General features: G+C 43.6%; 1 protein-coding gene across 18 annotated transcripts; it reads right to left on the reverse strand.

The window, feature by feature from the left end:
* Positions 1-233: 233 nt before the first annotated feature.
* FAM71F1 (family with sequence similarity 71 member F1) lies at positions 234-19468 on the reverse strand. 18 transcript variants are annotated; one of them, XM_038556586.1, is made up of 8 exons: positions 19297-19460; positions 14488-14880; positions 12874-13058; positions 11336-11588; positions 7239-7360; positions 4559-4602; positions 1535-1702; positions 234-763 (listed from the first exon to the last, which is right to left on the reverse strand). In XM_038556586.1, exons 2-8 carry the CDS (start codon positions 14734-14736, stop codon positions 750-752), a joined length of 1035 nt encoding a protein of 344 aa, XP_038412514.1. In that variant the 5' UTR covers positions 14737-14880; positions 19297-19460; the 3' UTR covers positions 234-749. The 18 variants fall into 18 exon arrangements, 14 of the variants coding, with proteins under 14 accessions (XP_038412514.1, XP_038412513.1, XP_038412512.1 ...); XM_038556585.1 differs by having other exon boundaries at positions 4559-4608; XM_038556584.1 differs by having other exon boundaries at positions 4559-4614.
* Between the last annotated feature and the right edge of the window lie 8455 nt (positions 19469-27923).

A 27923-nucleotide genomic window follows, 5' to 3' on the forward strand; every position in this document is an offset into this window, starting at 1 on the left:
CTTGTGCTCATGCTCTTTCTCTGTCAAATAAATAAAATCTTAAAAAATAAAATAAAATAAGGGACTAATAACTACAAAACTGGCAAAAAAAAAAAAAAAAAAAAGGAAGCTTCAGGAGAGGCCGTGGGGTGGAATTGGTTTTTAGCCTTCTCATAGTTATCCAGAGTACTTGGCACAGAGAAGAAAACACAACTGTTTTGATATATGGCCTTACTTTCAAGTTTTAAATTAGATAAATAGAAGCTTAGGGAGGCATCTGTCAATGGTCTATTTCTTCTCTTGTCCTCCTCAGCTTCTCCTTCAGGGCTGTTCTGTTTTCTTCTGTCACCACCTCTCCGTGAGATCTCCCCTCTTGTCTTACTTCCTCCCTCTACCTCCTCTTCATTCCGCTTTGTTCTCTCCCACCTGTCCTTCGGTCCTACGTTCATTTCCTTCCTTCTCTCCATCTCTTGGCCATAGCCCTTCTGAGAGCACATCTTCTCATGCTCACCCTGCGGTGGTAACGGAGGCGAGGTGTGATGGGTGGTGGCGTGGACCTGGAGTTACATGCTGGAATAATGCTTCTTACCCGGAGCCATGCTCCCAAATGGTTTTCCAAGGAAAGGCTATGCTGTCAGCGTGAGATGATTCTGGTTTTTCCTTAGTTGTAGCTTTCTCCTCCCCCACATCCAGAGTCCCTCAGAAAGCTGAATGCTGCAGAGTGGTATTGGTGAGGGCTGCATAGATTCTCCCCAGTGCAAAAGGGTGGCTCAAATAGAATTTCCTGTTAGTGTAGGAGAGAAAGGTGTCCCATGAGATATAGCTTGCCTCAAAAGCTCTGGACACATAGACACTTAAGGTAATTTTTTTTATTGTCTACTATTAATAACAGGTATTCTGTAAGAGTTGGTAATTTATTATTATTATTTAACTTGAGAAAACACAAACCACTTCTGCTTTATTTAGGGATCTATCTCTGGTCAAACAGAGGCACATATTGGCACTAATGAATGGTTGCCAAATGAATATATGGATGGATGGATGAACCTTTGGAACATGCAAAGATAAGGGCTGGGCTCCAGAGAAGTATCACTTCCACCCAACTCTTTCTGGCCTAGTTCCTTCTCACTCTCTGCAATAGAAGATTGGGGCTCCCCCAAGAGCTCTGGAAAGGAAAAGGGAGAACCAGCATCCCACTCCCTCAAAGGAAGAGCCCAGAGGCACTCTGTGGAGTCAGCGCCCCCCATCCCCCCACCAGGGAGAAAGCAGGTCTAGCCACAACAGTGTTGTCCAGGTCTCTATGGCTTCAGGGCCTCTTGCAAGAACTCCCAGGGGCCTCTAGGGAGCTGCCACATTTAGGATTTCACTCAACTCAGCTGGAGGTAGAGAAGAACAGAGCAGGAGCAAAGAGGATTGAGGTGGCTTTGGTAGGCACCCCTTCACTCCCACCCACAGCCTCCTGGAATCACCCGCAGGACTAGGACCTGAACCCAGGCCTGAGATGGGACTCCAGGGCTGTCCCAGGAAGGCAATCAGATTATTCCCATCACGGTACCTATGTGTGAGGTCAGCTGTGGCCTGGTGGAGGCTGCCAGGGTGCTGAGGAGTGAAAGGGGCTGGGGCCCAGAGGGGTTCTCTCTTTCCCACTCTCCATAAGTGAATGAATCTCTCCAACTGAGGTCACGCGTGCAAGGGATGCTGTCTTCGCTGGGAGTGTCTTTCTCTAGGTCAAAAAGGGAATGCATTTGTTTGTAACTTTAATTCACAGGGCAGTCTCACAGGTCATAGCCAACACTTATGGGGTGCTTATTATGAGCCAGGCACCATTCCAAACAATCACATGCATGAATACTCTTTTAATCCTCACAATGAGCCCGAGAGGTCAGCCTTTTTACTAGTATTCTGAGACACAGGGAGGTTAAGTCACTTACCCATGGTCACATAATGAGGAGTCAGAGCCAGAATTCAAAGCCAGGCAGCTAGGCAATAGAGCCCATGTTTTAACTATTATATCATTTGAACAAGGCAGTGCCAGTAAAAGGAGAGAAACAACATGGCTTGGAGAGGATCACTGAGTGAATTTCCTGAGATTCAGCTAGCCGAACTGGCAATGGCCTTGAACCCGGATGGCCTTAAGCCAGAGCCCATTCTTGGTCCAGTTGGCTTCAGCTACTCAGAGGGTGGCTTGCAGCCCAACAGCTTTGGCATCACCTGGGAACACATTAGAAATGCACAGTCTTGGATCCATCCAGAACTACTGACTCCGAATGTGCATCCCCCACTGATGGGGGAGTTGAATGGTTCAGCTTCCCCTGAATGGGGGAGTTGAATGGTTCAGCTTCCCCTGAATGGGGAAGTTGAATGGTTCAGATTCCCCTGAATCTTTTCCAAATATAGCTCTCTCTTACTTTTCATCCAGAAGTTCCCAGAGGCTGGGGTACAGCTGTCCTTCCAAAGTCAAAGAAGAAAAGGGTGTTCTGGGATGCCTGGGTGGCTCAGTGGTTGAGCGTCTGTCTGCCTTTGGCTCAGGGCGTGATCCCGGGGTCCTGGGATGGAGTCCTGCAGTGGGCTCCCTGCAGGGGGCCTGCTTCTCCCTCTGCCTCTGCCTCTTTATGTTTGTCTCTCATGAATAAATAAATAAAATCTTAAAAAAAAAAAAAAAAGGAAAGAAAAGGGAGTTCTTTCGGTTCCAAGGAAAGTGAAGGGTTCTGAGGACATACTGGGATAATTCGTTCAATCAGCCTCAGGACAGTTTGGGACTGGTGGTAGTTTCCATGACACCACATGTCTTGTGACTCTGAAAATCAAGCTGTTCTCCCAAGTCCTAGAAATAAGCTTGACATATTCTCTCTGTCTTCTTCAGCCATAATTTCATGGGATATGTTTTGAGTATGTGTGTGATTGAATGTATGTGTGAAAACATTAATGAATCATCATTGTATTTAGTGGTCACATGACATGAGAAAGCACTCCTAGGTTTGGAAAAATGTGGGCCAGCTCTACTTACCATTTAGAACAGGGGCTAAATGAACTGGCAGCCTCCAGGCTGAATTTGGCCTGCAGATACGTTTTGTTTGCCCACTAAGTGTCAGCCTAGACTGTGTTTTAGTTTTTATGGGGCAGGGGGGTATGTCACATAAAAATCCAGATTTTTGCCTTTGTTGAAAAATCAGAGTATCTGGCAGCATCAGGCCTGTGTTCCAGCATGGTGACAATTGAAGTCTTCATGGAAACTTCCATTTTCTTGTTGTGACCGTCCCCACCACTTCCTACTGCCTCTTCAGTGCTGCAACCAAGTGTCAGCCCAGCTATTATTTAACTTACAATGGAGATGAAAGAAAGGTCAACCTTTCTTATATGATGTCTAGGCTCTCTACCTGTTTATACCACTTGCGGATGTTTGAGTTGTAATCCGTGGTTTGGATGAAAGTTGGCAGAGCTTCTCCAGGATCTACACATTCCCCTAAATTCCTAAATATAACATGATATTCTCATTGCCTTCTGAACCAATAATTTATCAGTAGTGTGATGCACGGATTTTATTGAATTCCCATTGTGCTCCTAGCCCTGTGTTTGCCACTGCAGATAATTCAGAAGCATGAAAAGAATGAATATTGGTTGAAGACATAAGACTTAAGCCCTTGAAACAATTAGGGAATAATTTAAAAGAAGTTATGACCAAGGAAAGATTAATCTGGAAGGATGGGTAGGATTTAGGGTGGAGCATCAGGGGAAGGGAGCAGATGGGATGAATAAGGCATGGGGAAGAAGAGCTAAGGTTGACCAGAGCAGTTTAGGCCTGCAGAAGAGGAGGCACAGGGCTTCTGGCTTGAGGGTGAGATGGTAAGAGGGTCATGCATGCCGAAATGAGTAGATTTGGGGTAAACTAGAACCTGTCAATAAATGGGGAACTGGCTGCTGTGTCCAGAATATGTCATGCTCCCTCACACAGATCCCCTCTGCCTCCTGTGTTTCGGCCAGCCTTGCTGTGCTCCCTCTCTATGACTTGACTCAGATGCCCGGCCTTCCCCAACAGCCTCCTGGGAGTGGGGATGGGCCTCTGTCTTTGTGCTCCTGAGGTATCCCAGGCACGAGTTTTGAATGTTGCCTAGAAAGAGAGGTTTTGTGATTTTAGGATCTACCCATCCGACTCCACCAAATTATAAACTCTTTCAAAGGGTTTAATACAATGTCTTTCTTTCATTGTGACTCCAAAGCCTTCAACCGTGTTGGACACTTACCAAGGGCTCACTGCATGTTTTTGAATGAGTAAATGAAGAATGAACTAGTGGAAGATTATTGGAGCAGGCCGGGCATGCGGCAGTAAGGTGGACTAGGGTAGAATCTGCGGGAGTAGAACTGAGGAAAAATATAAAAAATATTTCAAAGAAAGAAATTGGTAAGATATTCGCTGCCAAATTGACTACGGTGGCCAAAGAGCCTAGAGGAACTCAAACCAAGGCCTGGAAAGACAACAGAGATCCAGGAAAGCTGGGCTGGGGAGCTGGAGGGGGACATATTCCTACACCTGTGGTGCAGAAAGTTCTCCGAGAAATGGGTGCCCTGTGCCCTCTGTTACCTGAGCTGTCCCATTTGGTCTGTGTCTTTTTGCTGCTCCTGGAGCTCCAGCCATTTCAGGATCAAGGAAACGAAGGTCGAAAGGAAAAGAACAGAGCATGAAACTCTCATTTCAAGTCTTGTTTCTAGTTATATTTTTCTCAATGCAAACACTTTAGAGGCAGATATAAATACGAAAAAGGGGGATCCCTGGGTGGCGCAGCGGTTTGGCGCCTGCCTTTGGCTCAGGGCGTGATCCTGGAGACCCAAGATCGAATCCCACATCAGGCTCCCGGTGCATGGAGCCTGCTTCTCCCTCTGCCTATGTCTCTGCTTCTCTCTCTCTCTCTGTGACTATCATAAATAAATAAAAAAAAAACTTTAAAAAAAATATGAAAAAGGCCAGCTGTTGCTATACTGGGTGGGTGTGACACATATTAAAGTACCAGAAGAAAAAAATAGGGAAGGGGGAAGGGGGGTGGGGAGAGCAGAGCCCATGCTGCTGTTTTTGGTGAGGAGGAGTGGGTGTGACTCCATCTGTTTGGTCCTTTGTCTCAGCCTTTTATTTTATTTGCTGTAAGTTGCTTGTTGTTGCTAATGTGCAAAAAAAATGGATATAATTGCAACCAGAACCAGACTAGAACCTGCCTGAATGAAGAGAAAAACCATCACTCAGGGCTTCGTTCTGGGAAATTAAAGAGAAGAAACCAAAGTCCATACAAAGCAATTACTGAGATAACAGTGAAGCAGAAATTCACTTCCCCCGATTTCTCACAGCCCTCTGATCCATTTGGGACATGACAGCCCAGACTCAGTGGCCCTAGATTGCTGGCTGGTCTCTCCATTCTCCATGCCTATACTCCCTTTCTCTTCAAATCAACTGTCACTGCAACAGAGGGGGCGGGGTGAGGTGGGGTGGGAGGGGCGTGGGGGGTGGCACGGGACCTTTCCAAAAAGTAGATTGGATCGTGTCACTTCTCAGTTTTAAATGAGGCTAAGGCTCCTGCGACACTAAAGTCTGAATTCATTCCCATGGCTCCCTGGACCCTGGCACAGCCCTCCGCCACTGCCCACTTCAACTTCCGTCCATTTGTCCATCACCATCACTTCCCCATTGGCCTTCCCTCCCTCTTTCTAAAGTCACCAAATCTCTTCCTCAGGATGAGGTCTCATCTGGTCCCTCAACCTGTACAGCCTTCTCTACCCTTCATCTATTTAGTGGCTATTTTCCCTTCTGGTCTTAGCCTCCTCTGACCTTCCTCTGTCCTTCCAGAAATATTATAAACTGTCTGTGCCAGATATTGCCAATGGGTCCCCAGCATCCCTTCTTCCCTCTTTCCTTGGGAACAGAGGTCTAATTTTGTGTTGGGCCCATGGCTATGCACAATGATGAGTGTATTTCCCACCTCCCTTGTAGCTGGGTGTGGCCATGTGACTGAATTTTGGCCATTAATATAAACAGAAGTTATCCTTCAAACAGTAATAGTAATTTTTTAAAAAATCCATGATTTAACATTTGAGACAGTCAAGAAGTTGCTTCACTATATCTTGCTCTATTAGAGTCCAGGGGTCTCCAGCTCCGCAATGTGACATCTTACCTAGAAATTTCTTAACTACAGATCTCTGTAGGTAAGGTTCTGATATACAGAGTGACAATCTCCAGTATAAATTCTCAGGCAGTGGGCAACTGAGTTTTTCTTGTGTTAATACTTTTCTACTTCCAGCCCACGTTTGAGTTAATAAGACAAGTTAATACTTATTGAGGCTTTCCTTATGTCTATCTCTAAATCTGCTGAGAAGCATGCCAAGTAGTGATATGTATGAGTTCATTTACTCTTACAATATCTGGGTAGGTTGGCATTACCATAATTTCCATTTTGCCCATCTGAAAATGTAGGACTAGAAAAGTGAAGCAATGTGCCTGAGGGCTCATACAGCAGTGAACAGGACTGTGTGAGCTCTTAACCACTCTAAGAGACGACCCCCTCCAACTCTACTTTTTGTCTTTCCTTTCTTTCTCTCTCTCTCTCTTTCTTTCTTTTCTTTCTTTCTTTCTTTCTTTCTTTCTTTCTTTCTTTCTTCTTTCTTTCTTTCTTTCTTTCTTTTTTGTTTTGTCTTTGCGTTTCTGGTCCCTGTTGTGTTCTCAATGCCTGTCTTATACTGTCTGACTTAAGACTCAACCCTAAGTCACCTACACATCTAGGGACATTTCCTCAGGCATGGAGAAAATGGGACTGTACAATGGAGCTTTCCAGAACAGGTTATACATTTAGAAAGCAACCACAGAAGCTCCGTAAAGTCCAAGCAGAGGCCAGGCGAGTAGGTAAATGAACTCAATCAGTAGACAATATTTTAGTTGTTTCTCTGTAAGGACTAGGAACTGGACTAGAAATTAGGTTTTACTTTCCCACCTGTGCTACTAATTTATTCTTATTATTGAAGAGTTACTTTTTATTTTTTATTACATTCCTCCTCTGGAGTCAAGCCTACATGCTTGCTGTGTGGAGGAGAATAAGGCAAAGAGAATGAGGGAAAAGGTTACTCTGAATCAAAGAAAAAAAAAACCTGGATACTGAGTGTCAGCATTTCATGCTCCTCCCTCTGCTCCTTTTCCAAGTGACTAGGTTTCTGGATTGTATGGCCCAGACCATCTGGGCTGCAGAAGGGATGGCAGGCTGGCCTGACTTAAGGCATGTATATACCTGAACTCATCGTGCTGGTGCAAGTCGGCAAAAATCTGAGAGAGTGCCTCACTCTCCCCCTTGGCCATCAGCTGCATGAGGCTCTCACTGGGCTGGGAGGCTTGGGGTTTCTTCTGTACTAACTAGATGGAGAGAAAAAGCAAAGCCAGGTGGTTAAGGACTGAGGGTCTCTGCATTTTCCTAATCATGGTCCCGACCTGAAAGTGCTGGAACTTGAACTATTCCTCTGGGCTGCCATGTCAGCTGCTCAGAGAGGCCATTCTGGGGCCATTTCATTTTGTTTATATCTTCTGTATTGTTAAAAATATCCTTCGGTGCCTCAAGGTGTCATTGAAAACTTTAGACATAATTTAGTAGATAATCTATTCTTATTAACATACCTTCATACTTTCCTGAGTAGTCTATTCATAAAACTTTAATAAGGTTTTTGCTACTTGGTTTTATATTTAAATGTAAGGGGATCAAATATCTATTGTAGGAACTTAATGGATGCTTAAAAAATCAATTTCTCTAAGAAAAATCCTACATTGAGCTGCTTTTTACACCTGGGTAAAATTGTTTTCTTTCCTGTTGCCTGTGATACCACCATAGGTACTCCAGCTGCTAATTCATTCATTTGATCATTCATTCAATATTTATTGAATGTCAACTATGTGCCAGGCACTAGGGATGTAGCAGCTAAGAAGACAGGGAAAACCCACTGCCTTTATGGAGTTTACATTGCAGCTCAAATTGGTCTTAGGGCTTGGGGCAAAAGTGCCCAGGTGGTTGGTATTGGTAATATTTAAATATTGGTAAATTCTACCAAATATTTAAAGAAATGGTAATACCAATTCTTCAAAAATTCAGAAAACAGAGGAGAGAACACTTCCCAAATCAGTCAATGAGGCTAATACTACTCCGAGACCAAAGCAAGGGTATCACAAAGATTTCTCAGGAAAACTACAGAGTAATATCACTGATGAACATAGAAGCAAAAAATCCTTAACAAAATGCTAACACACTGAATCCAGCAACATATAGAAAGAATTATATATACCATGACCAGGTGGAATTTTTACTGCAGAAACACAAGGTTGTTTTAACATCTAAAACTCAATTAATGCAAGACACTATATTAATAAAGGACAAACCACATGATCATCTAAATAGGTGCAGAAAAAATATTTGACATAATCCAATACCCAGTCATGATAAAAACTCTGAATAAAAAAAGAATAGAAGGCAACGTCCTCAACCTGATAAAGGACATCTACAAAAATCTCTTGGTTGCATCATATATATATTTTTTAATTTATGATAGTCATACAGAGAGAGAGAGAGGCAGAGACACAGGCAGAGGGAGAAGCAGGCTCCATGCATCGGGAGCCCAACGTGGGATTCGATCCCGGATCTCCAGGATCGCGCCCTGGGCCAAAGGCAGGCGCTAAACCGCTGCGCCACCCAGGGATCCCGGTTACATCATATTTAATGAAAGACTGAATGTATTTTTCCTAAGATTGGAAACAAGGTAAGGATATCTGCTTTTGCCACTTCTAATAAATATTGTATGGTGCTAAAGGTTCTGGTTAAGGCAATAGACAATAAACAAACAAAGAGATCCTGACTGGAAATGAAGTAAAATTGTCTTTATTTGCAGATGATATTTACATACGTATGTATGTAGAAAATCCCAAGGAATTTGCAAGAACTACTGTATCTAATGAACAGGGTTAATATACAAAAATCAATTGTGTATCTATATACCATCAATGAGTGATGCAAACATGAAGTTAAGAAAACATAATTCAGTTCACAATAGTATTGACAATAATAAAATACTTAGGAACAAGCTTAATAAAAGAAATTCAGAACATGTTTACTGAAATGTACAAAAATATTATTAAGAGAAATGAAAGATCAAAATAGATGGAAAGATAATCTCATTTTCATGTACTGGAAGACTCAATACTGTTAGGATGGCAATTCTCTCCAAATTAATGTGTGAATTCAACATATTCTTGTCAAAATTCCAGCAGGCTATTTTGTAGAAATTGACAAGCTAATTCTGAAATTGGTATGGAAATGCAAAGGATCTAGAATAGTCAAAATAATTTGAAAAAGGATCAAACTGGAAAATGCACATCACCCAATTTCAAAACATAGTATAAGACTATACTAATCAAGACAATGTGATATTGGCACAAGAATAAGCAACAGATCAATGGAACTCTCGATTGAGAATCCAGAGATAAATCCTTAATTTATGGTCAATTTATTTTTGACAAAGATGCCAGGACAATTCATTGGAGAAAGAATAGTCTTTTCAACAAATGGAAAATCCTTTATTATATATAGGACAATTGTATATCCACATGTTAAAAAAAAAAGTACTTAAACTCTTACTTCCCATCATATACAAGTAGTAACTCAAAATAGATTATAGACCTAAATGTAAGAGCTAAATCTATAAAACTTCTATAAGAAAACATAGGATAAAATCTTTGTGACTTCCAGTTGAACAAAAGTCTTAGCTACAACCCCAAAAGCCTGATCCAAAAAAGAAAAGAAAAGAATCGATAAAGTGAACTTCATCAAACTTAAAAATTTGCTACCCAAAAACACCATTAAGAAAACGAAAAGGAAACTTACAGACTGGTAGAAAATATTTGCAAAACATATATCTGATAAAGGATGTGTATCTAGAATATACAAAGAACTTTCACAATTCAATAAAAAGATAAAACTCAATTTATTTTTTTTTGAAACTCAATTTAAAAGTAGGCAAAAGAGTTGAATAGATATTTCACCAAAGAAGATATATAAGTGACTAGTAAGCCCATGAAAACTTTCTCAACATCATTAGATATTCAGGAAACCCAAATTAAATCCACTATGCATCCATTAGAATGGCTTTACTAAAAACCATAAATAATACCAGTGTTGGTAAGGATATGGAGAAAGTGAAACCCTCATGTACTGCTGATAGGAATGTAAAATGGTGTAGCCACTTTGGAAAATGCTTTGTCAGTTTCTTTAAAAGTTAAATCTAGGAGTGCCTGGGTGGCTCACGGTGAAGCACCTGCCTTCAGCTCAGGTCATGATCCCAGAGTCTTGGGATTGAGTCCCGTGTCAGGCTCCCTGCTAAGCAGGGAGTCTGCTTCTCCCTCTCTCTCTCTGCTCTTCCCCCCTGCCCATGCTCCCTTTCTCCCTCTCCCTCTCTCAAAATAAATAAAATCTTTAAAAGTTAAATCTAAACTTACTCTATGACCCAGCTATTGCATTCCTTGGAGTCTACCCAAGACAAATGAAACATATGTCTGCACAAAAACTTGTACACAAATGTTCATACCAGCATTATTCATAATAGTCAAAAACTGGAAACCATCCAAATGTTCACCAATGGACAAACAAAATGTGGTATATCTATACAATGGAATGCTATTCAGTAATTTTCAAAAAAGATTTTATTTATTTATTCATGAGAGACACAGCAAGAGAGAGAGGCAGAGAGAGAAGCAGGCTCCCTGCAGGCAGCCTGGTATGAGACTCGATCCCAGGACGCCGGGCTCATGCCCTGAGCCAAAGGCAGATGCTCAACCACTGAGCCACCCAGGCACCCCTGCCACTCAGCAATATGGAGAGTTTGTGATTCTGCCACGGAGTTGACCTCATGCTACAATATGGGTGAGCCTGAAAAACATTATGCTAACTGAAAGAAGCCAGGCACAGAAGGCTATATATTATAGGATTTAATTTATATGAAATGTCTAAGAAATATGAATTTATAGAGACTGAACATATATCAATGGCTGCCTAGGGCAGAGAAATAGGAACAATTGAATGACTGCAAATGGGCACAGGGGAATTTGTAGGGTGACGGAAGTGTTCTAAAACTGGTTTGTGGTGATGGTTGCACAATTCTCCGTGGTTACTGAAAAAGTTGAACTGTGCTCTTCAAAGGGTTGGGTTTTATGGTTGTAAATTATACCTCAATAAAGCTGATTAGCAAAGGCCTACGGCAGGGATCACCTTCCCAGGTTGCTCGCATACCAGATCACCTGAACTCCATAGTTCAGCTCTGGACTTTGCTGGAGGTGGCAATGGTGCCCACTTACGTTAGAGTCTCCCGAGGGGCTGCAGCTGTTCTTGGGTACCAGACAGTGAGTGACAAGAATCCTAGGGTCTTTGGTGGTGATAGACAGGCCCTTATGCAGAATTTGAACCAGTCGGATCCAGAAGTGGAAGACAGTCTCAGGATGGTCAGGGTGGAGCCTGAGATAGTAGATCTTCTCAGTGACTGTCCTCAACCGCAGGATGCGCTGAAGCTGGTCGTAGACCTGGAGCTCCACAAACTTCAATGGGAGAATCCTGGAGCCACAAGGGAGGACACAAGGTGGCAACCCTATCGCTTCTGATTTAACCCTGTCTTTGTTAAAATGAGAAAGGTCTTCCACAGGGCTGAGGCTTTTGGAGTAGGAGAGAGAATGCTTAGCACAGTGATACTCAAACTTTGGGGAGACCAGATTCACCTGGGGGCACCTGGGTGGGTCAGTCAGTTAAGCATCTGCCTTCAGCTCAGGTCATCATCTCAGGGTCCTGGGCTCGAGCCCAACATTGGCCTCCCTTCTCAGTGGGGAGTCTGCTTCTCCCTCTCCCTCTACTCCCTGCTCTCTCTCTCTCACTCTATATTAAATAAATAAAAACCTTTTTAAAAACCCTATTAAAATAAATACATAAATAAAGTGCAGACACCTGAAGGTATCCCCTACAACTCAGATTCAGTAGGTCTGGGGGCTTGCCCTGACATCTGCCATGATTCTCATGTTGGTGCTCCCTGGGATCCTGTTTGGGAGAGGTAGCCCTGGAGTAAGGTGCCTGGGGTCAGTTTTCTTCTTGATAGCATAAAGGGAACTGCCCTTCCCAGCCACAGAGTGGCATTGTCCAGCCTGTCCATTTGTTGACCCTAATGCTTTAACTACTCTTCGAAAAGAGTCTAAAGTTCAAGGATTTGAGCTGTACTTCCTATAGGAACACCCAGAACATAAAGGCAAGGTTTATCACCCAGCCAACATGGAGAAATGAAGGGTTTCCCTGTATTTCTGGGACTCTCTAGAGATTCTTGAGATATCCTACAGATTACTTGGAGAAGCTCAAATATCCAAAAGAACTGTTTCATCCCAGAGAGGTCTGATGTCATTGTATGTCACAGTTCTGAGATGCAGTTCCACTCATTCTACCAGTAGGAAAACTGAGATGAGGCAAATAACTTGAGACTAAAAACTTTTTGGAGTCATTGGGATACCAGAGACTAGAACCTATGTCTCCCACCAGTGCTCCATTTGCCAGACCTCATTGCTTCCTTGCCCCTCAGCCCAAGTCGGAGAGATGTTCTATGTTCAATGGGGTGAGTGCAGCAAGAAGGGGCATGTTGACTAGCTTCTCACTGTGGACCATAACTCTTCCCTTGGCCCTTCCCCACCCTGGCCTTGATGCTTCTGGTGCACCTTGTCTTGGGCTACTGTTGTCTAAAAAAATAATGTCACTGCCAGTGACTTCTCTGCTTCTTACTACTTGGAGTTTAGTCACAAAGCAGCCTCTGCTTTGGGTCCACCCTTCATGCTACTCGTCCTCTGTTCCCATCTGCAATACTTACCTCTTCAGCTTGATGTTTGGGGCTGTAGATGGTCTGTTCCATGTCTGGCTCTGTCCCTGGTGCCATTTCACACTAGCCATGAGGAGGATATTGGGAAGGGGCAGGCAGGGCACAGAGGAGGTTACCCCAAGGGCCATGGTGTTGGAGGCTTTGTAGATGTCTATCCAGCTCCTGCCCTTTCTGACCTGCAAAGCAGCCCCACGGACACAGCCTGAGCATTTGGCAGAAGCAGCAGTGTATTCTAGCAGAGGGTTTCTCAACCTCAGGCCTATTCACCTTTGGGGCTGGGTAATTCTTTGTTTGGGGGAGGGAGCTCTCGCATGCATTGCCCGATTGTTAGCAGCAGCCTCGGTCTCTACCCACAAGACACTAGTAGCAATCCCTTCCCCCGCGGAGTTGTGACCATCAAAAATATCTCCATTTGAAAATAAGTAAATATATATAATCTCCATTTGGGATTGCCAAATGCCCCCTGGCGGCGGTGGGCAAAATCAACGCTTGTTGAGAAGCACTGTTGAAACCTGTATTGGTTAAATACCTGTAAAGTATTTATACTACCTCCTCTTAACAACTGCTCTCAGGAACCATAACCCAGGAGTTCCCTGACCTGTGTCACATTCCTGTGGCTCCTCCTCACACTGTTTCCTGGCTTTTCTTTGAAAAACTTGTCCTAAGGTCATTCTTTGAGGGGCCCAATTATCTCCTGCACTTTCGCTGCACTGTAAGATCCCTTGCAACTCCCAAGGTCTGTTTATTTGGGGTTCCCCCCCACCCCAGCCCCAGGAAAGGAAGTGCAGGCAAGGAAACAAAGATACGCTAAGGGGCCCAGGGTGGCACAGGTGGTTAAGTGGCTGACTCTTGATATGTCGGCTCAGGTCGTGATCTCAGGGTCCTAGAATTGAGCATGGGGATGGGGATGGGCTCATGCTCAGCAGGGAGTCTGCTTGACATTCTGTCTCTGTCTCTCTCTCTGCCCCTCCCTCTGTGCTGCCCCTGTGTGCAAGCATGCTCTCTCTCTCTCTAATAAATAAATAAATATTTTTTATTAAAAAAACTTTTTTTATTGCATCATTAAAAAATGCAAGAAGTGCCCATTGTACTTAGGCCTTTGCTTCCCATGTTTGCCTGTAACAACCAGGCCCAACTCCTTTTATAATAGAAGAAACTGGGATTTGGGGCACTCAGGTCACTTGCACAATGACACCTCCTGATAAGAAAGCAGAGACTCTGAGCCTGGGGCCCTTTTGGTACCCAGCTCCTCTTTTACCAATCAGCATTTCTGTTACAAGCCCTCAAAGGGCAACCCATTTCACTGCCTCTTTGTTCATCTCTTTGGGCTGACAGCCTGGAGGAGGAAACAAATTGAGGGATTCAGAGACCAAATCTACTGAGAGCAGAAAACCCCTGACCTCTGTCCCCACGATGACAAATGCCTGCAGAAGAAGCCCTGTCTGAGGCTCTGCAAAGTCAGGGTCAGATGCATTTCAGGCCCACTGACTCTTCCTTGCCTCAGTTCTCACTCCACTCCAGTCCCAGGGGCAGATGCTCCCAGTCACATCTTGGGAACAGGGTTAGGAGAATCAAGGAATGCCATTCTGAGCCACCCAAGTGTACCTGGACAAAGTTGCTTTCAAATACCACTGAGTCAGGAAATAGGTTGAATTCTGGAGAATGAAGCATCTGGCAGAGCAGTCCCTCCTCTACACCCAGGCCCACTCCAGGGTTTGGCTCCCCATCCACAGGCAAGAGGCCCCTGACTTCTTCCCAGGCATTTAGGGGAGGGAAGGTTGGAAAAGATCTTGTGACTTTTACTGTCTTCTTTGATTTCCACCTAGTCTTTCTCTGTGGAACCGATGACAACATTTCTGCACATGCTCAGGGGCCTGCTGCAAGTTTGTCCTGGTATCTCTCTCTTCCCTCGTGGCCTTGGGCAGCTGGCCAAGGCCTGGGACCGCCAATCAGCTCACAATGATGAATGGATGACATCATGAAAAAACCAGGGCAGGCCTGCAGGAAAGGGAAATGCAGAGGAGCCTCCCTTTTCCTCCAGAGTGCTTTTAGGGCTTGTTTATGCCCTGATGGTCCCCAGCCCCTGTCAGAACGCCGGGACACGGTGCCCCCAGAGCTTGCTGAGAAAGTGGTGAGCCAGGCAGAAAACAAGGAAGGAAGGTTTCTGGGAGGCGATCTTCCTCCCTGCCTTTCAACCTTCCCTTACTTTTAGTGCAACCTACCTCAAACAGTTTGAAGGGCTGTTCTCTATTTAAAACCCAGCCCTACTGAGCCTTGCATGATATGGGAACACGCGTGACCTGGTTTATCTGCAGGACACTTTTCTATTTTGGAAGGAATTGCTGGGCCCTGCTCCGTGCTCTGCTCTGTGCTCTGCTACGCCTGGGTGGTTACTCCTGCAGGCCTATTTCCCTTAGCAGGTCAAACTGAAGGAGGAGTACAAGTAATTAGTTTCTTACCCAGAGGCTGGCTTTTGAGGGTGCCAGCTGAGAGGAATAGAACTGGGATGGGCAGTTCTGCTACATCAACAAGATATTCCCCCTCTCAGAGAGTGACAGCATTCCTCATTCTGGAGTCAGAAGAAGCAAGAGCCCAAATCCTGCTGTGGCTAGGTCAGGGGCAAAGAACAAAGCAGGCTGACCACCGCTCAAGTCCCCTTTGGGGGGAAATTGTATTCTAATTTGAACAAAATTCTGGAATTTACCAAATGATGTAAATCAAAATCAAATGTGATCTCTTTGGAAAAGTGAGTTGACAACTCATATATGCAACGTAGAAGCATGAAGATATATTTTTGTATTTCATTATCAAGTCAGAGAGGCAGCTGAAAGGTCACAAGATTCTCCTGATCCGATTCCATCTGTCCCTCACCTGGTCACTTCTAGTTTGCCCCTGGTCAAGTACCTGAAACTGCTTCCTGGTTGGCAAAGCAACTTCTGCATTCCTGTTCCTCATTTTTTTCTGTTTATCATGTGGGACAAATGTCTTCCATGGAATACTCTCTAAGGATAGGGTCAAGAGACCACATTCTGAGATTTACATTTCTCTAGAAACAACACACAGTACAAACAAGATGGCAGTTAACACGCTGGTATAAGTTAAGCTTGTCTACCACAGTCAAACTTATTGGTCTGGGAATATGGTTTGGATGTATTTGGCCACTGACACATCCAAAGGTCCCCTTTAGTGGGGAAGATGCCTTTTTCTGTTTTTTGTACTCTCCTGTTCAGCCCAATTGTGTGGTATGTGAAAGAGGCTTTAGTTCCTGGTCTAGAAACTAATTGTGAGGAAGTGAGCTTTCAGCTCTAAACAAAATGCCAAGCAATAATCAAATGTCTTCAAGATGTCTACCCTTCCTACTTGCCCCCAATCAAACCTCAAAAACTAGCACACTTAATGTTTTTTAAAACCACTTGATGGATGCTTGCCTTTCTCAATATCTATTCTCTCCATTTCTTTATTAATGGAATGCCTGATTTTTAGTTGGGCACAAGTTTCTGGAATCAAAATTACATTTCCTGGCCTCCCTTACAGCTAGATAAGGCCATGTGACAGAGATGTAAGCCCAACGTGCAAAGTGCTGAGGAAACATTGTGGGAAGGGGCATACTTTTTTCACTCCTTATTTTTTTCCTTCTGACTGGAATAGAGACTTGACAGTTGGAGCCTGAGCAGTCCCATTGGGCCATGAAGTGGCATTCTACGGGTGGTAGCATAGCAAGATAAAAGGGCTCCAGCTCCTTGATGATCATAAAACTGTCATACTAGTCCTACCTGGACTGTGTACATCCAGACTTCCTCTATGTATGAAAGAAATAAATTTGAGTTTTCTGTTATACTGAGTCAGACTTAAAACTTGCTGATACAACTATATAAAACTCCTGTCTATTCTTCCAGACTGATTTTACAGAATATAATGAGGCTATTTACCAATAATTCTAAGCAATGAAGAAAATAAGATTAATTTATAGGTAGTTGGGACCTTAAGACTGACAAATTTGTGACTTCTGGGGAGGAAAGTTGTGTAAATATATGTCCCCATAATATGAGAAACTCGTTGCAACTTTTATCATTCTGTGCATGCAGAGATGTTGATGCTGCCACAATTATTGCTTGGGCACATTTGGCGATCACTCTGGTGACGGTCTGTGGTTTGAGGCTAAAATCACTCAGTATAGTGTAAAATATCATTTCAAAGCTTGCTCAGGAATGACCAAGTATATGATTGTCAGTTGGGGCTGGACCTGGGTTCTGTGGAGCTTAAAGTTTATACAACTTTGGAGATACTTAAAAATACTGGAGGGATGGGGCAATAGGAAGTTATTATTTGATGGGTACAGTTTTAGTTCGGGAAGATGACAAAGTTCTGAAGATGGTTGTTGGTGATGGTTGCACAGCAATGTGAGTGTACATTATTCCACTAAACTGTACACTTAAAATGGTAAATTTTATGTATATTTTACTACAGTAAAAGATTTCTAAAACATAAAAAATAAAATAAAAAATCCCCACAAAAGTATGATACAAAATTGTTAGAAGCCTTCATCGGGGCTTGGAAGTTTCCATGTGAACAAAGGGCCCTAAAGTATAAGCTTTATTATCTTCATGGTAAATCTGTCCCATTTAAATCTGTGTCACTATTTAAAAAAAAAAAACTATTGCATAAGCAGTACATGTGCTTGTAGAACATCAGAAAATAGAGACAAGTTTAAAAAACAAGCAGCATATTCTTACCTCCAACATCACTGCAACAACCATGGGTATGGGTGTGTGTGTGTGTGTGTGTGTGTGTGTTTGTGAGAGAGAGAAAGAGCGAGAGATACTACTCTAAAAATTGTTTATAACTTTTTTATAACATAAATGATTTAGTCAACACTTTCTACCTTTGTACTTTGGTATACTTTTATCTCATCTCATCTAATTTCTGAGGCATATAAAAATTTCTTAAATTAACTCCAATTATTCTTAAAACTGATTTATCCAAATCAGTATTCAATCTAGGACTTCACATTCCCCTTAAGTTTATTTTAATCTAATACAGTCCCGTTTTTAGGACACGTACTAGTGGAACAATTGAAGTAGTTGTCCTACAGAATATCTCACCTTCTGTTTTTTTTTTTAGTATATGTGCTGCCGAAGCGAGCACAATATCTCACCTTCTGGATTTGTCTGGTTACTTCCTTGTGTTATTTAGTTCACTTGCTTAGCTATTATTTTTCTTTTGAAATAGAATTTATATCTAAAGGGCTGATGGTTTCAGGTAATTTTTTTTTATTAAAATAGTCACTATTTCTTAGTAAAGAGCTACTATGGGATCTATGTAAGATATTACTCTTCTCTCCCAAAGAATGTCCATAGGAAGATATGTTGAAAGAATATATATGTATCAGGAGAAAAAAATGATTCCAGGAAATAGAATAAAGTCCTTGACAAGAATCTTCTCTGCACTCAAGGGACCTTCGAGTTCCCATGAAACAAGCAAGCAAACAAACATAATCAGACACCAAAATAAAATGAAAAGGAGACCTGATGACATAAGGGGAGGGGGGAAGAAGAAAAACCCACTCAATATCTGACAGTCACATTAGAAACCACAAGGAATGGAGGTAACATGGTAGCAAATGGAGTCAATGACATGGTTAGCAGGTCAGAGACTATCACATGGAACTCAATGATAAAGAAGAGCAAGAGATGAGGAGACTTGAAAGAAAATGACATGGGAGACATTTATATTGACCCAACATACAGCTAGAGTCCCTAATCAAGAGGGAACAAATGGAATCGAAAAAGTCATCAAACACATGAAAGAAAAAGCCATTTCTGAAACAAAAGACCCAATTTGGCAAACAATGGGATTTACTTTATTCCAGGTAAACTAAGTAAAGAAACCATTGAGACAAGAATAGCTCTTGTCAAGTTCCTTAATCTTAGGCCTAACAAAAGCATCCTACTACAAATGTCTGGATAGAAGAAGCAGAGAATCTGCCAAGGGGAATAAAATGAGACTAGTTTCAGACTTCAGCAACTTTAGATGCTATGAGACAATGGAACAATGTAAAAGAATATTGGAGAAAAAGGATGTGACCTATAATTCCATAGATGGGATTTACATCGAATGACATTCATTCAACTGTAAAGGAAGCAAAAATATCTTCAAATACTAAGCATGCTGGAATAAATAAATTTATAGGCTGGTTCTTTGAAAAAAAAAAATTAGACCACTGGCTAACAGTTTAATTTTTTATAAAAGGAAGACACAGAATATACAATTTGAAATAAGAAATCACAAATAAGTACAAATAACTACAGGTTCCTGGATAAAGGAGATGTGCAACCTACAATATACTTTAGTCTAGGTATGTTCAAAAGACTTCAAAATATAGTGACTTAAAATAGAATGTTGGTTCTCTCTTACACAGTAGTCCAAAGATAGGCTGTCCTGAGCTGGTGGAGTACCTCTGCCATTGTCAATATGTCACTATCTGTCTCTGTGTTTCAAAGTGGCTGCTTCAGCTCCTGCCATCATATTTGCATACTGGCCAGAGAGAAGGGGAAGGGGGAAGGGGAGGGCACACTCATTCCTTTTAAGAGCATGACCTAGAAATGGCATAATCACTTTTGCTCACATCTCATTGGTCGGAATTCAGTCATTCGGCCACACCCAGGCACAAGGGAAGCTGGAAAGTGTAGCTTTTAGCTGGATGCCCATGAGCCCACCTAGAATTGGGGTGTTATTATTTAAGGGTGAAGAATATCAGTGTAAAATCAGCAGCCTCTGCAAAGAAGCCATACAGAATTATTTCCTCTGACATCCATAGTAAATACACAATAATTTTTTAAATGGCAAAAGTTTAACTTGTGGCAACCTAACAAGAGGTTAAGTGGTGGCCAAAGAATAGAACAGAAAATCTGGGTATGGCCTGATAACAGAGCAAGAAAGCTAGTTAATATAATTGTGGTGTGTGTTCTCACAAATCACCCACATCCACTCCTACCCCCCTAAATTGGCGAGAGGCAGTCTGAGGGAGTGAGTAATCAGCTCAGGGAAAACAAGAGACAAATATTCAAGAGGAGGAGGCCCTGTTGATCACAGCACTGTCTCAGCAGAAGCAGAAAAGCTCAGCTCTGCCCTCTGTTTTTCAGATCTTCTGGCTGAATCGGCGCAGATCACCCCATGAGAACAGGGTATACCCCCCACTTAGAGAAGAGGATGTTTTAAACACCGCGGGGAGAGAGCATAGCCAGGTCCTCCTCACTGGACAGATCTTCTGGAGGAGGTTGGAGATGAGAAGTGAGTTGGGGTGAAGATCGACTAGGCAGGATGTTGCTGTGGGCCTGGAGCAGGGCCAGGAGAGAGCCTGAGGAGAGGGTGACGCATGGCTGGGACGGTCCTGGCGCCCAAGTGATGCTGTCGGGAGCTTGCTTCCCTGAGAGCTAAGAAGTGGAACCAGCAGCGCAAAGCAGCTTCGAGGAGCAGCCACAGTGTGAGGTGGGGGGGAAAAAAGTGGAGAGAGCGAAGTAGGCTAAATGTTGCTGTTAAACTATCATCAAAGTCAAGAGGGCAATGTAGACGACAAGGTCAGCGCTCCAATATAGTGCTTCTCAGCCTTGTCAGACCCAAGTGCCTTTTCCATGACAAACTCTAACACCCCCTTTACCATTCTGAAATAAAATTCAGTGATTATAACCTACCTATATATATTATTTTTAAAAGTCAATATGCTAGCCTACCTGTAATATAAAAGAAAAAAAGCTATGATAAAATCATATATGTTCCAATATGTAAATGCTGGTGCAGGACTCTATTCGAGGTGGAAATGAAATATGATCAGAAACTTGTACCCAATGGATCCCTGGGTGGCCCAGGGGTTTGGTGCCTGTCTTTGGCTCAGGGCGGGATCCTGGAGACCCGGGATCGAGTCCGCGTCGGGCTTCCTGCATGGAGCCTGTCTCTCCCTCTGCCTGTGTCTCTGCCTCTCTCTCTCTCTCTATGTCTATCATAAATAAATAAAATATTAAAAAAAAATTAAATTGTACCCAGAACGCAGTAGTCACACACACACACACAAAAAAACCCCACAGGGATCCCTGGGTGGCGCAGTGGTTTGGCGCCTGCCTTTGGCCCAGGGCATGATCCTGAAGACCCGGGATCGAATCCCACATCGGGCTCCCGGTGCATGGAGCCTGCTTCTCCCTCTGCCTGTGTCTCTGCCTCTCTCTCTCTGTGACTATCATAAATAAATAAATAAAAATTAAAAAAAAAAAAAACCCACAAAAAAACAAAAACAAACCACAACACCGACCGGTAGAGGTATATTGAATCGGCTACTCAATAAAACTACACTATAAATTGACAAGTGGGGTCCCAAGCAGTCAATGCGGATGGCAGGATGTTCCCGTGAGGCCGGCCTGCTCAGCCTCCTGAGCCAACCGGCGGGGTCCCAGCGGCCGTGGCGCGCCACCTGGTGGCAGTCATCCGCTCAGCTTCCATAGTCCTGTGAAGGAATGCGCGTTCTCGGGCTGCCTGGGCGTCTGGGTTTAGCAGCCAGGCTGGGCTGAGCCTGCAACCAAAGGTCCCTGATAACCCTGACGGCAATGGGCACGATGGGGACTGACGCCTGCGAGAAGAGGCCCAAAGGCCATTGTCCTTCTGCCCTCTGGACTTTGAGACTCATGAGCTGCCTGAAGCGCGTGCCAAGCTGTTCTGGGTTTTACTTTTCCCATCTGTGAAGTATATAGTTCATAAAAACAGCTATCTCATACAATTATGAGAATCACATTAGATTGTTGATGTGGCGACACTTTCAAAAATGCAAAGTGGGGATCTCTGGGTGGCGCCGCGGTTTGGCGCCTGCCTTTGGCCCAGGGCACGATCCTGGAGACCCGGGATCGAATCCCACGTTGGGCTCCCGGTGCATGGAGCCTGCTTCTCCCTCTCCCTCTGCCTGTGTCTCTGCCTCTCTCTCTCTGTGTGTGTGACTGTCATAAATAAATAAAAAATTAAAAAAAAAAATGCAAAGTGTTTACAAGTGGAACGTCCTGAGGGCGCGTGGGTGACAATCTCATACCACTAGTTGTCACATTCTTCTTGCGTCTAGATATGTCCCTTGCATGGCGGTGAAGGGAGGGAATGGTTGTGACAGAAATTCCTTTCCTTCTTTGTGCAAGGCAAAGTGCTTAACTGGTGACTTTAGGAGGCTGTAAAACCATTTTAGAATAAACCATCTGTGACTATTTCTTTGTACGCATGGGCACATGGTATGTTTCTTTTTTTTTTTTTTTTTTTTTTTTTTTTTTAATTTTTTTTATTTATTTATGATAGTCAGAGAGAGAGAGAGAGAGAGAGAGGCAGAGACACAGGCAGAGGGAGAAGCAGGCTCCATGCACCGGGAGCCCGACGTGGGATTCGATCCCGGATCTCCAGGATCGCGCCCTGGGCCAAAGGCAGGCGCCAAACCGCTGCGCCACCTAGGGATCCCGGTATGTTTCTTATTGCAACTATTAACATTCAAAATCAGTGTTTTGTTTGGGCATAATTAGAATTTTTAGTGATATTTTAATTTTAAAAAATATTATCCACATCCCCAGTGGGGAAATTCATTTACCCTAAATCAGGCAGGAGTCAGAGACAGAGCAAAAGCCACAACAACCCCTTCTCAAAATGTCTCTAGATTGCTGTATTTCTGGTTGTTTCCATTCAAGTTATAGCTTCTGTAAGTGGCCTTAGTTTTAATAATTCTAAATGTTCATTCGTAAATGCCTGTTTTATGAAGCTTTACCACTCTCAGTTGTTTCCCAGTATTGAAACCACAGAACTTGGATTTCATTGAACCCTTGTGGGCTTTATGGTTTTTTTGCTCTCTTTTTTGTTTTTGTTTGGTTTTTAAGCAGGACTTTATGGTGGGGGCAGGGCAGGGGGAGGCTATCACAATTGGTATAGGGACCATTATGATGGAATTTTGCAGTGAGGGGACAGGCATTGGGCTCAACTCCCAATGTACCTGGACAAGTGGGGATGTATAGCTAAGGGGCAGGTGGGAGTTGGTAGATGGAAAATACTGAGGAGTAAGGGAGATTCTGGTGAATTTGACTTAACGGGATTCTTGATGAAAATAAGACCTCTGTGTTTTGTTTTCTAAATCAAAGGCCCTTGATTCTGAGAGCTTAGTGAATTCCTTGGTATCCTCAGGATGCACTTCGAGACCACTCATTTCTACACTTTTGGTGTCCCCGGGATCTCTGCTTCCTCTACCTGCTGTCTCATCAATAACACTAGACTCTTAATTGACCAGCTGTTATTTTTTGTAAGATGCCATTTGTGAGGCTTTAATCTCATTCCATCGCACATTTCAAGTGAGTCTGTCTTGATATTATTCCTTGAGGACATGTCTCTGAATTCCACTTCAGAAACTTTAAGATGCATTCTTGCATTGTTTTGACAATTGTTTTTGCAAATGTCATATCCTGGTGGGCTCTAATTGACACTGGATCACAATGTTTTGTTTCTTTTCTCCTTTAAATTATGTGTTTATTGGCTATTAAAAGCTTTACTAATCCCTCATGTGGTGATATTTTCTTTTTTTTTTTAAAGATTTTATTTATTTATTCATGAGAGACACAGAGAGAGAGAGAGAGGCAGAGACATAGGCAGAGGGAGAAGCAGGCTCCATGCAAGGAGCCCCACGTGGGACTTGATCCTAGGACTCCAGGATCACACCCTGGGCAGAAGGCAGGTACCAAACCGCTGAGCCATCCAGGGATCCCCTGGTGTTATTTTCTTTCTTTCTTTTTTTTATTTATTTATTTTTATTTATTTTTATTTATTTATGATAGTCACAGAGAGAGAGAGAGAGAGAGAGGCAGAGACACAGGCAGAGGGAGAAGCAGGCTCCATGCACCGGGAGCCCGACGTGGGATTCGATCCCAGGTCTCCAGGATCGCGCCCTGGGCCAAAGGCAGGCGCCAAACCGCTGGGCCACCCAGGGATCCCATCTTTCTTTCTTTTTTTACCCCATAGGTCAGGAGTTCTTTTTTTAATTAATTAATTAATTCTTTATGATAGTCACAGAGAGAGAGAGAGAGAGGCAGAGACATAGGCAGAGGGAGAAGCAGGCTCCATGCACCGGGAGCCCGACGTGGGACTCGATCCCGGGTCTCCAGGATCGCGCCCTGGACCAAAGGCAGGCGCTAAACTGCTGCACCACCCAGGGTTCCCCCCCCTGGTGTTATTTTCATCTAAGAAATAGTTTGAGGAATCATTTTAATGATGAAGTCCATTCAGCAAAGGCCATAGTTTCTTCCCTTGTTGGGGGGTGTTGGGGTTGGGAAGAACGATGTGGGGCACCAGAGCTGACTATTGCAGAAACAGGTTTATTTAACAAGCTTTACTTGGGTGTCTAGCAGGAACCAGTTATTGGAGGATACACAAACGAGTAAGATACCAATGGTTGACATATTTGCCTACACAGCATCCATTTTTCTGGGAACAGTGTCACAGTTACACTTCAGGGCTGTAAGCAGAAAATTGACAGGTCAACCCAAGCCAAAGGGAATTCATTGGAAAACTATTGGCAGGTCTTTACCACAAATGAAAGTTAAGGGAACCAGGTTTGGGGGATAGGAGGGAACCAGAAGAGAAGCAATAGACCAGCCCAGCAATTGTCGTGTAGCCAGGGCAGCTTGGTCATAGCTCTGGAACAGGGCGAGGTCGGTGGAGGGAAGCTTACCAAGAGGAAACTTCAGGAGGAAGGGGATGACATTCCTGCTCAGTATAGAAAATTCAGCTTAAGTCTTTACAATGGACCTGAAGAGCTAGCAGGGATGAGTGACTCTTGGAACTAGTGTTACAGGATTTTTTTTCTCCATTGGTACCTGTGGATCTTGGTCACACTGCTTTGAAGAAGGAAGAGGTAGACCAGATAGAGTGGTAGGTGGCAAAGCCAAGTTTGTTGAGCAGTAGCAAAGTGATAATACGAAGCTCCGGAGGAAGGAGGGGACCTGAGACGGTTGCGCTGGAGTTCTAAATCTAGGGTTTTTTTTTTTTTTTTTTTTTTTTTTTTTATTTTTTTTTTAATTTTTTTTTTATTTTTTTAAATCTAGGGGTTTTAATGGGCTTGCTAGTGGGCCATTTTAATCTGATGACCCCTCCCTGAGCCTGTGATCCAATCAGGGTTTTGTCATCTATCTATCAGGTGGGAAAGGGTGGAGGGCTCCTTCCAGAGTGGCATAAAATCCTTTTAAGGGTGGTTTCTTTTTAGGGTGGGGGTCGTTTGTCCCAGCCTGCCTGCCTTCCAGCTATCCATCACTAGGAAAGTGTTGAGAAGAAGAGGCCACCATGAAATGAGCAGTCTCTTTCTGTTCAGGAACACAGCCCATCTTGATGTGCAAAACAAAGGCAAAAGAAAAATGACATTTCCTTACTACCTATAGCCCACTGACAAGTCCTTGAGACAGGCAGAGTGACATTCCTCTAGGGATTCACCTGCCTCGATGTTAATGCTTTGTTAAGGGCAAAAGGCAATCTTAGTCCAACCGCCAGCATCCTGTATGTCTACTTTAACATATAAAAATTCCTTTGGGGATCCCTGGGTGGCGCAGCGGTTTGGCGCCTGCCTTTGGCCCAGGGCGCGATCCTGGAGACCTGGGATCGAATCCCACGTCAGGCTCCCGGTGCATGGAGCCTGCTTTTCCCTCTGCCTGTGTCTCTGCCTCTCTCTCTCTGTGACTATCATAAATAAATAAAAATTTAAAAAAATAAAAAATAAAAAAATAAAAATTCCTTTGAATACTTCCTTTATCTCTACCCTCTAAGGTACATGTTAACAATCATTCCCCAAGCATATGACCCATCAATATACACCTGAAGGGTCTCATGACTAAGGTTTTATTAGACAGTAATAAATGACCTTTTCCTAACAATAACTAGTCCCCTCAAGTCCTGGAAACTTTGCTTCCAAAATTCCTCAGGGACTCACAATAACCCTAACCCCCTCCCAACTTGAAAATATATAATGGGCCACTCCTCGTGATCCAAGCGCAGCTCTGTCTGCCCAAGGGTCCTGTCCCTGGACTTTAATAAAACCACCTTTTTGCACCAAAGACATCTCAAGAATTCTTTCTGGGCCATTGGCTCTGAACCCTAACATCTTTCCTACATCGCACCTTATGTGACTACAAGGGAGGGAGGAATTATCTCGATCTCATTCTCTTCCCTCCCTCTCACCTCCTACCTGGACTTCCCACTAGCCAAACCCACCTGGGCTCCAGAGGCAAAGGGCCCTTGAGTGTAGCCTATACAGATCAGCAAGGAGAAGAGGCAGGAACCAATGGAGAAGGGGGAGAAAGGAGGAGTGGATTTGGAGGGAGGAGAGAAGTAACTGGCACATGGAGTCACAAGGCCCAAGCTAGGATTCCTGGGACACTGAATGTTAAATGAATAAACACAAGGACAGAGAACACGACTTATTCATGCCATCGAGTGTCCCAACAGAGCATAGATTAAATCCAAGTCCTGGGTGCTGCCCTGGGTCTGCCCCTTCCAGCCATTCCAGTTTCTTCGATGGCCTCTTTGATTGTCTGAGCCATTCTCAAATGGACAGGAGGACACCAAACCCAAGCTCTTTCTGCCTCAGAGTCACTCCTGTTGCTTGCACCTGAAGAACTCTGATATACAGATTAGTACTAGAGAGTGGATTGCTGGTCATAGGTTCCCAGGGAGTTTAGTAGCCCAACAAGACAGCATAGAATGTGGCAAGATTCCAACAGTATTCTGGGGTGAGAACTTACCTGTCAATGGTCCCCAGCTCATTAAATGACCAGTTGTTGATAGCTAGGGCCACTTGACGGCAGAAGGTATCTGCTGCAAGTAGGTGCTTTCTGCCTTAGGAGCATAGTAAGGGTATGAAGAATTCCAGGACACTGGGGTACAATAGATGCTTCTAATGACACCGAATAACTTAAAAAGAACAAAAGTTAAAACAGATTTGGGTCTCTCGGTTGTTGCATTATGAAGGCTGTCAAGATCACAGCTTCCATCTGGTATCTTGTGTAAAAGAGGCACAATGTAACAGCGAGATTCCATCAGCTGGAGCAGGGATAACAGAGAAGACCTGGATGACCCAAACCCTCAGGTCTTTCTCAACACTCCCCGCTGCCCATCCCATGGGAGAGGAAGTCCATCTCTCCTTACAGGAGGGTATTGAACAATCCCCTCCATGGTATTATGCCAGCAACCAGAATTCAATGCCATGATGCCCCAGCAGGTGTGGGTAGGTAAGTAAGTATGGGAATCAGCAAAGGGAAGAGAATATTTACCCAGGAAAACATATTGAAGTCAAGTGTGTGAATACTGATCAGGAGAACTTTTAAGGCACTCCGTCAAGGCGGGAGAGCAGAGTTTTCGATAAGGCTGATTTTACTGATATGGATGCTCTTACCAGAGATTACATCATAATTGTGCTATTTCTCACAGCGCTGTATATTTCTTAGTTTGCTGTGTTGGCTGAAGCAAAGCTAGATTCAACCTGGTTTACATTAGAGAATGAGAGGCCAGAAATTCCTTGATGTGATGTAGAAAAAGGAATTCAAAGCCTTTGGGAGACAAGAAAGTTGAGTTGGATCACGTACTTGCCATTGCCCTTGCCTGACCCCGTCCCTTTTAGAAGGCCCTGAATACTTGCACATCTCCAAGGTTTTGAGAGAGCACTAGAATGTTTAAGAGGCTGTTTCTAAGCTAGTGAACAGGATCTATAATCTCAGTGGGAAAAAAGAGAATTCTGGGGCACTCAAGGACCGGAAGCATAGTTCCGCATGATAATGAGAGCTGAGAATGGTTTGACTTTTTGAGATTCTGTGTCTGTACGTAATCAAGGGTGTTTTGGGGACATTTTTCATGCCTTCTGGCTGCCTGTGCTTCTTTTTTGGGATTTACACATTATGAGTTTCATCTCCTCAAAGGGACCAGACCTTACTTTTTCAGCCCCCCCTTTCGGCTCAGGTGCATCCTGTAAACTGAATTCCGCCAAGCAGACTAACTTGCATGAG

Source organism: Canis lupus, chromosome 14 (assembly GCF_011100685.1).
Source record: "Canis lupus familiaris isolate Mischka breed German Shepherd chromosome 14, alternate assembly UU_Cfam_GSD_1.0, whole genome shotgun sequence".
Taxonomy (NCBI): domain Eukaryota; kingdom Metazoa; phylum Chordata; class Mammalia; order Carnivora; family Canidae; genus Canis; species Canis lupus.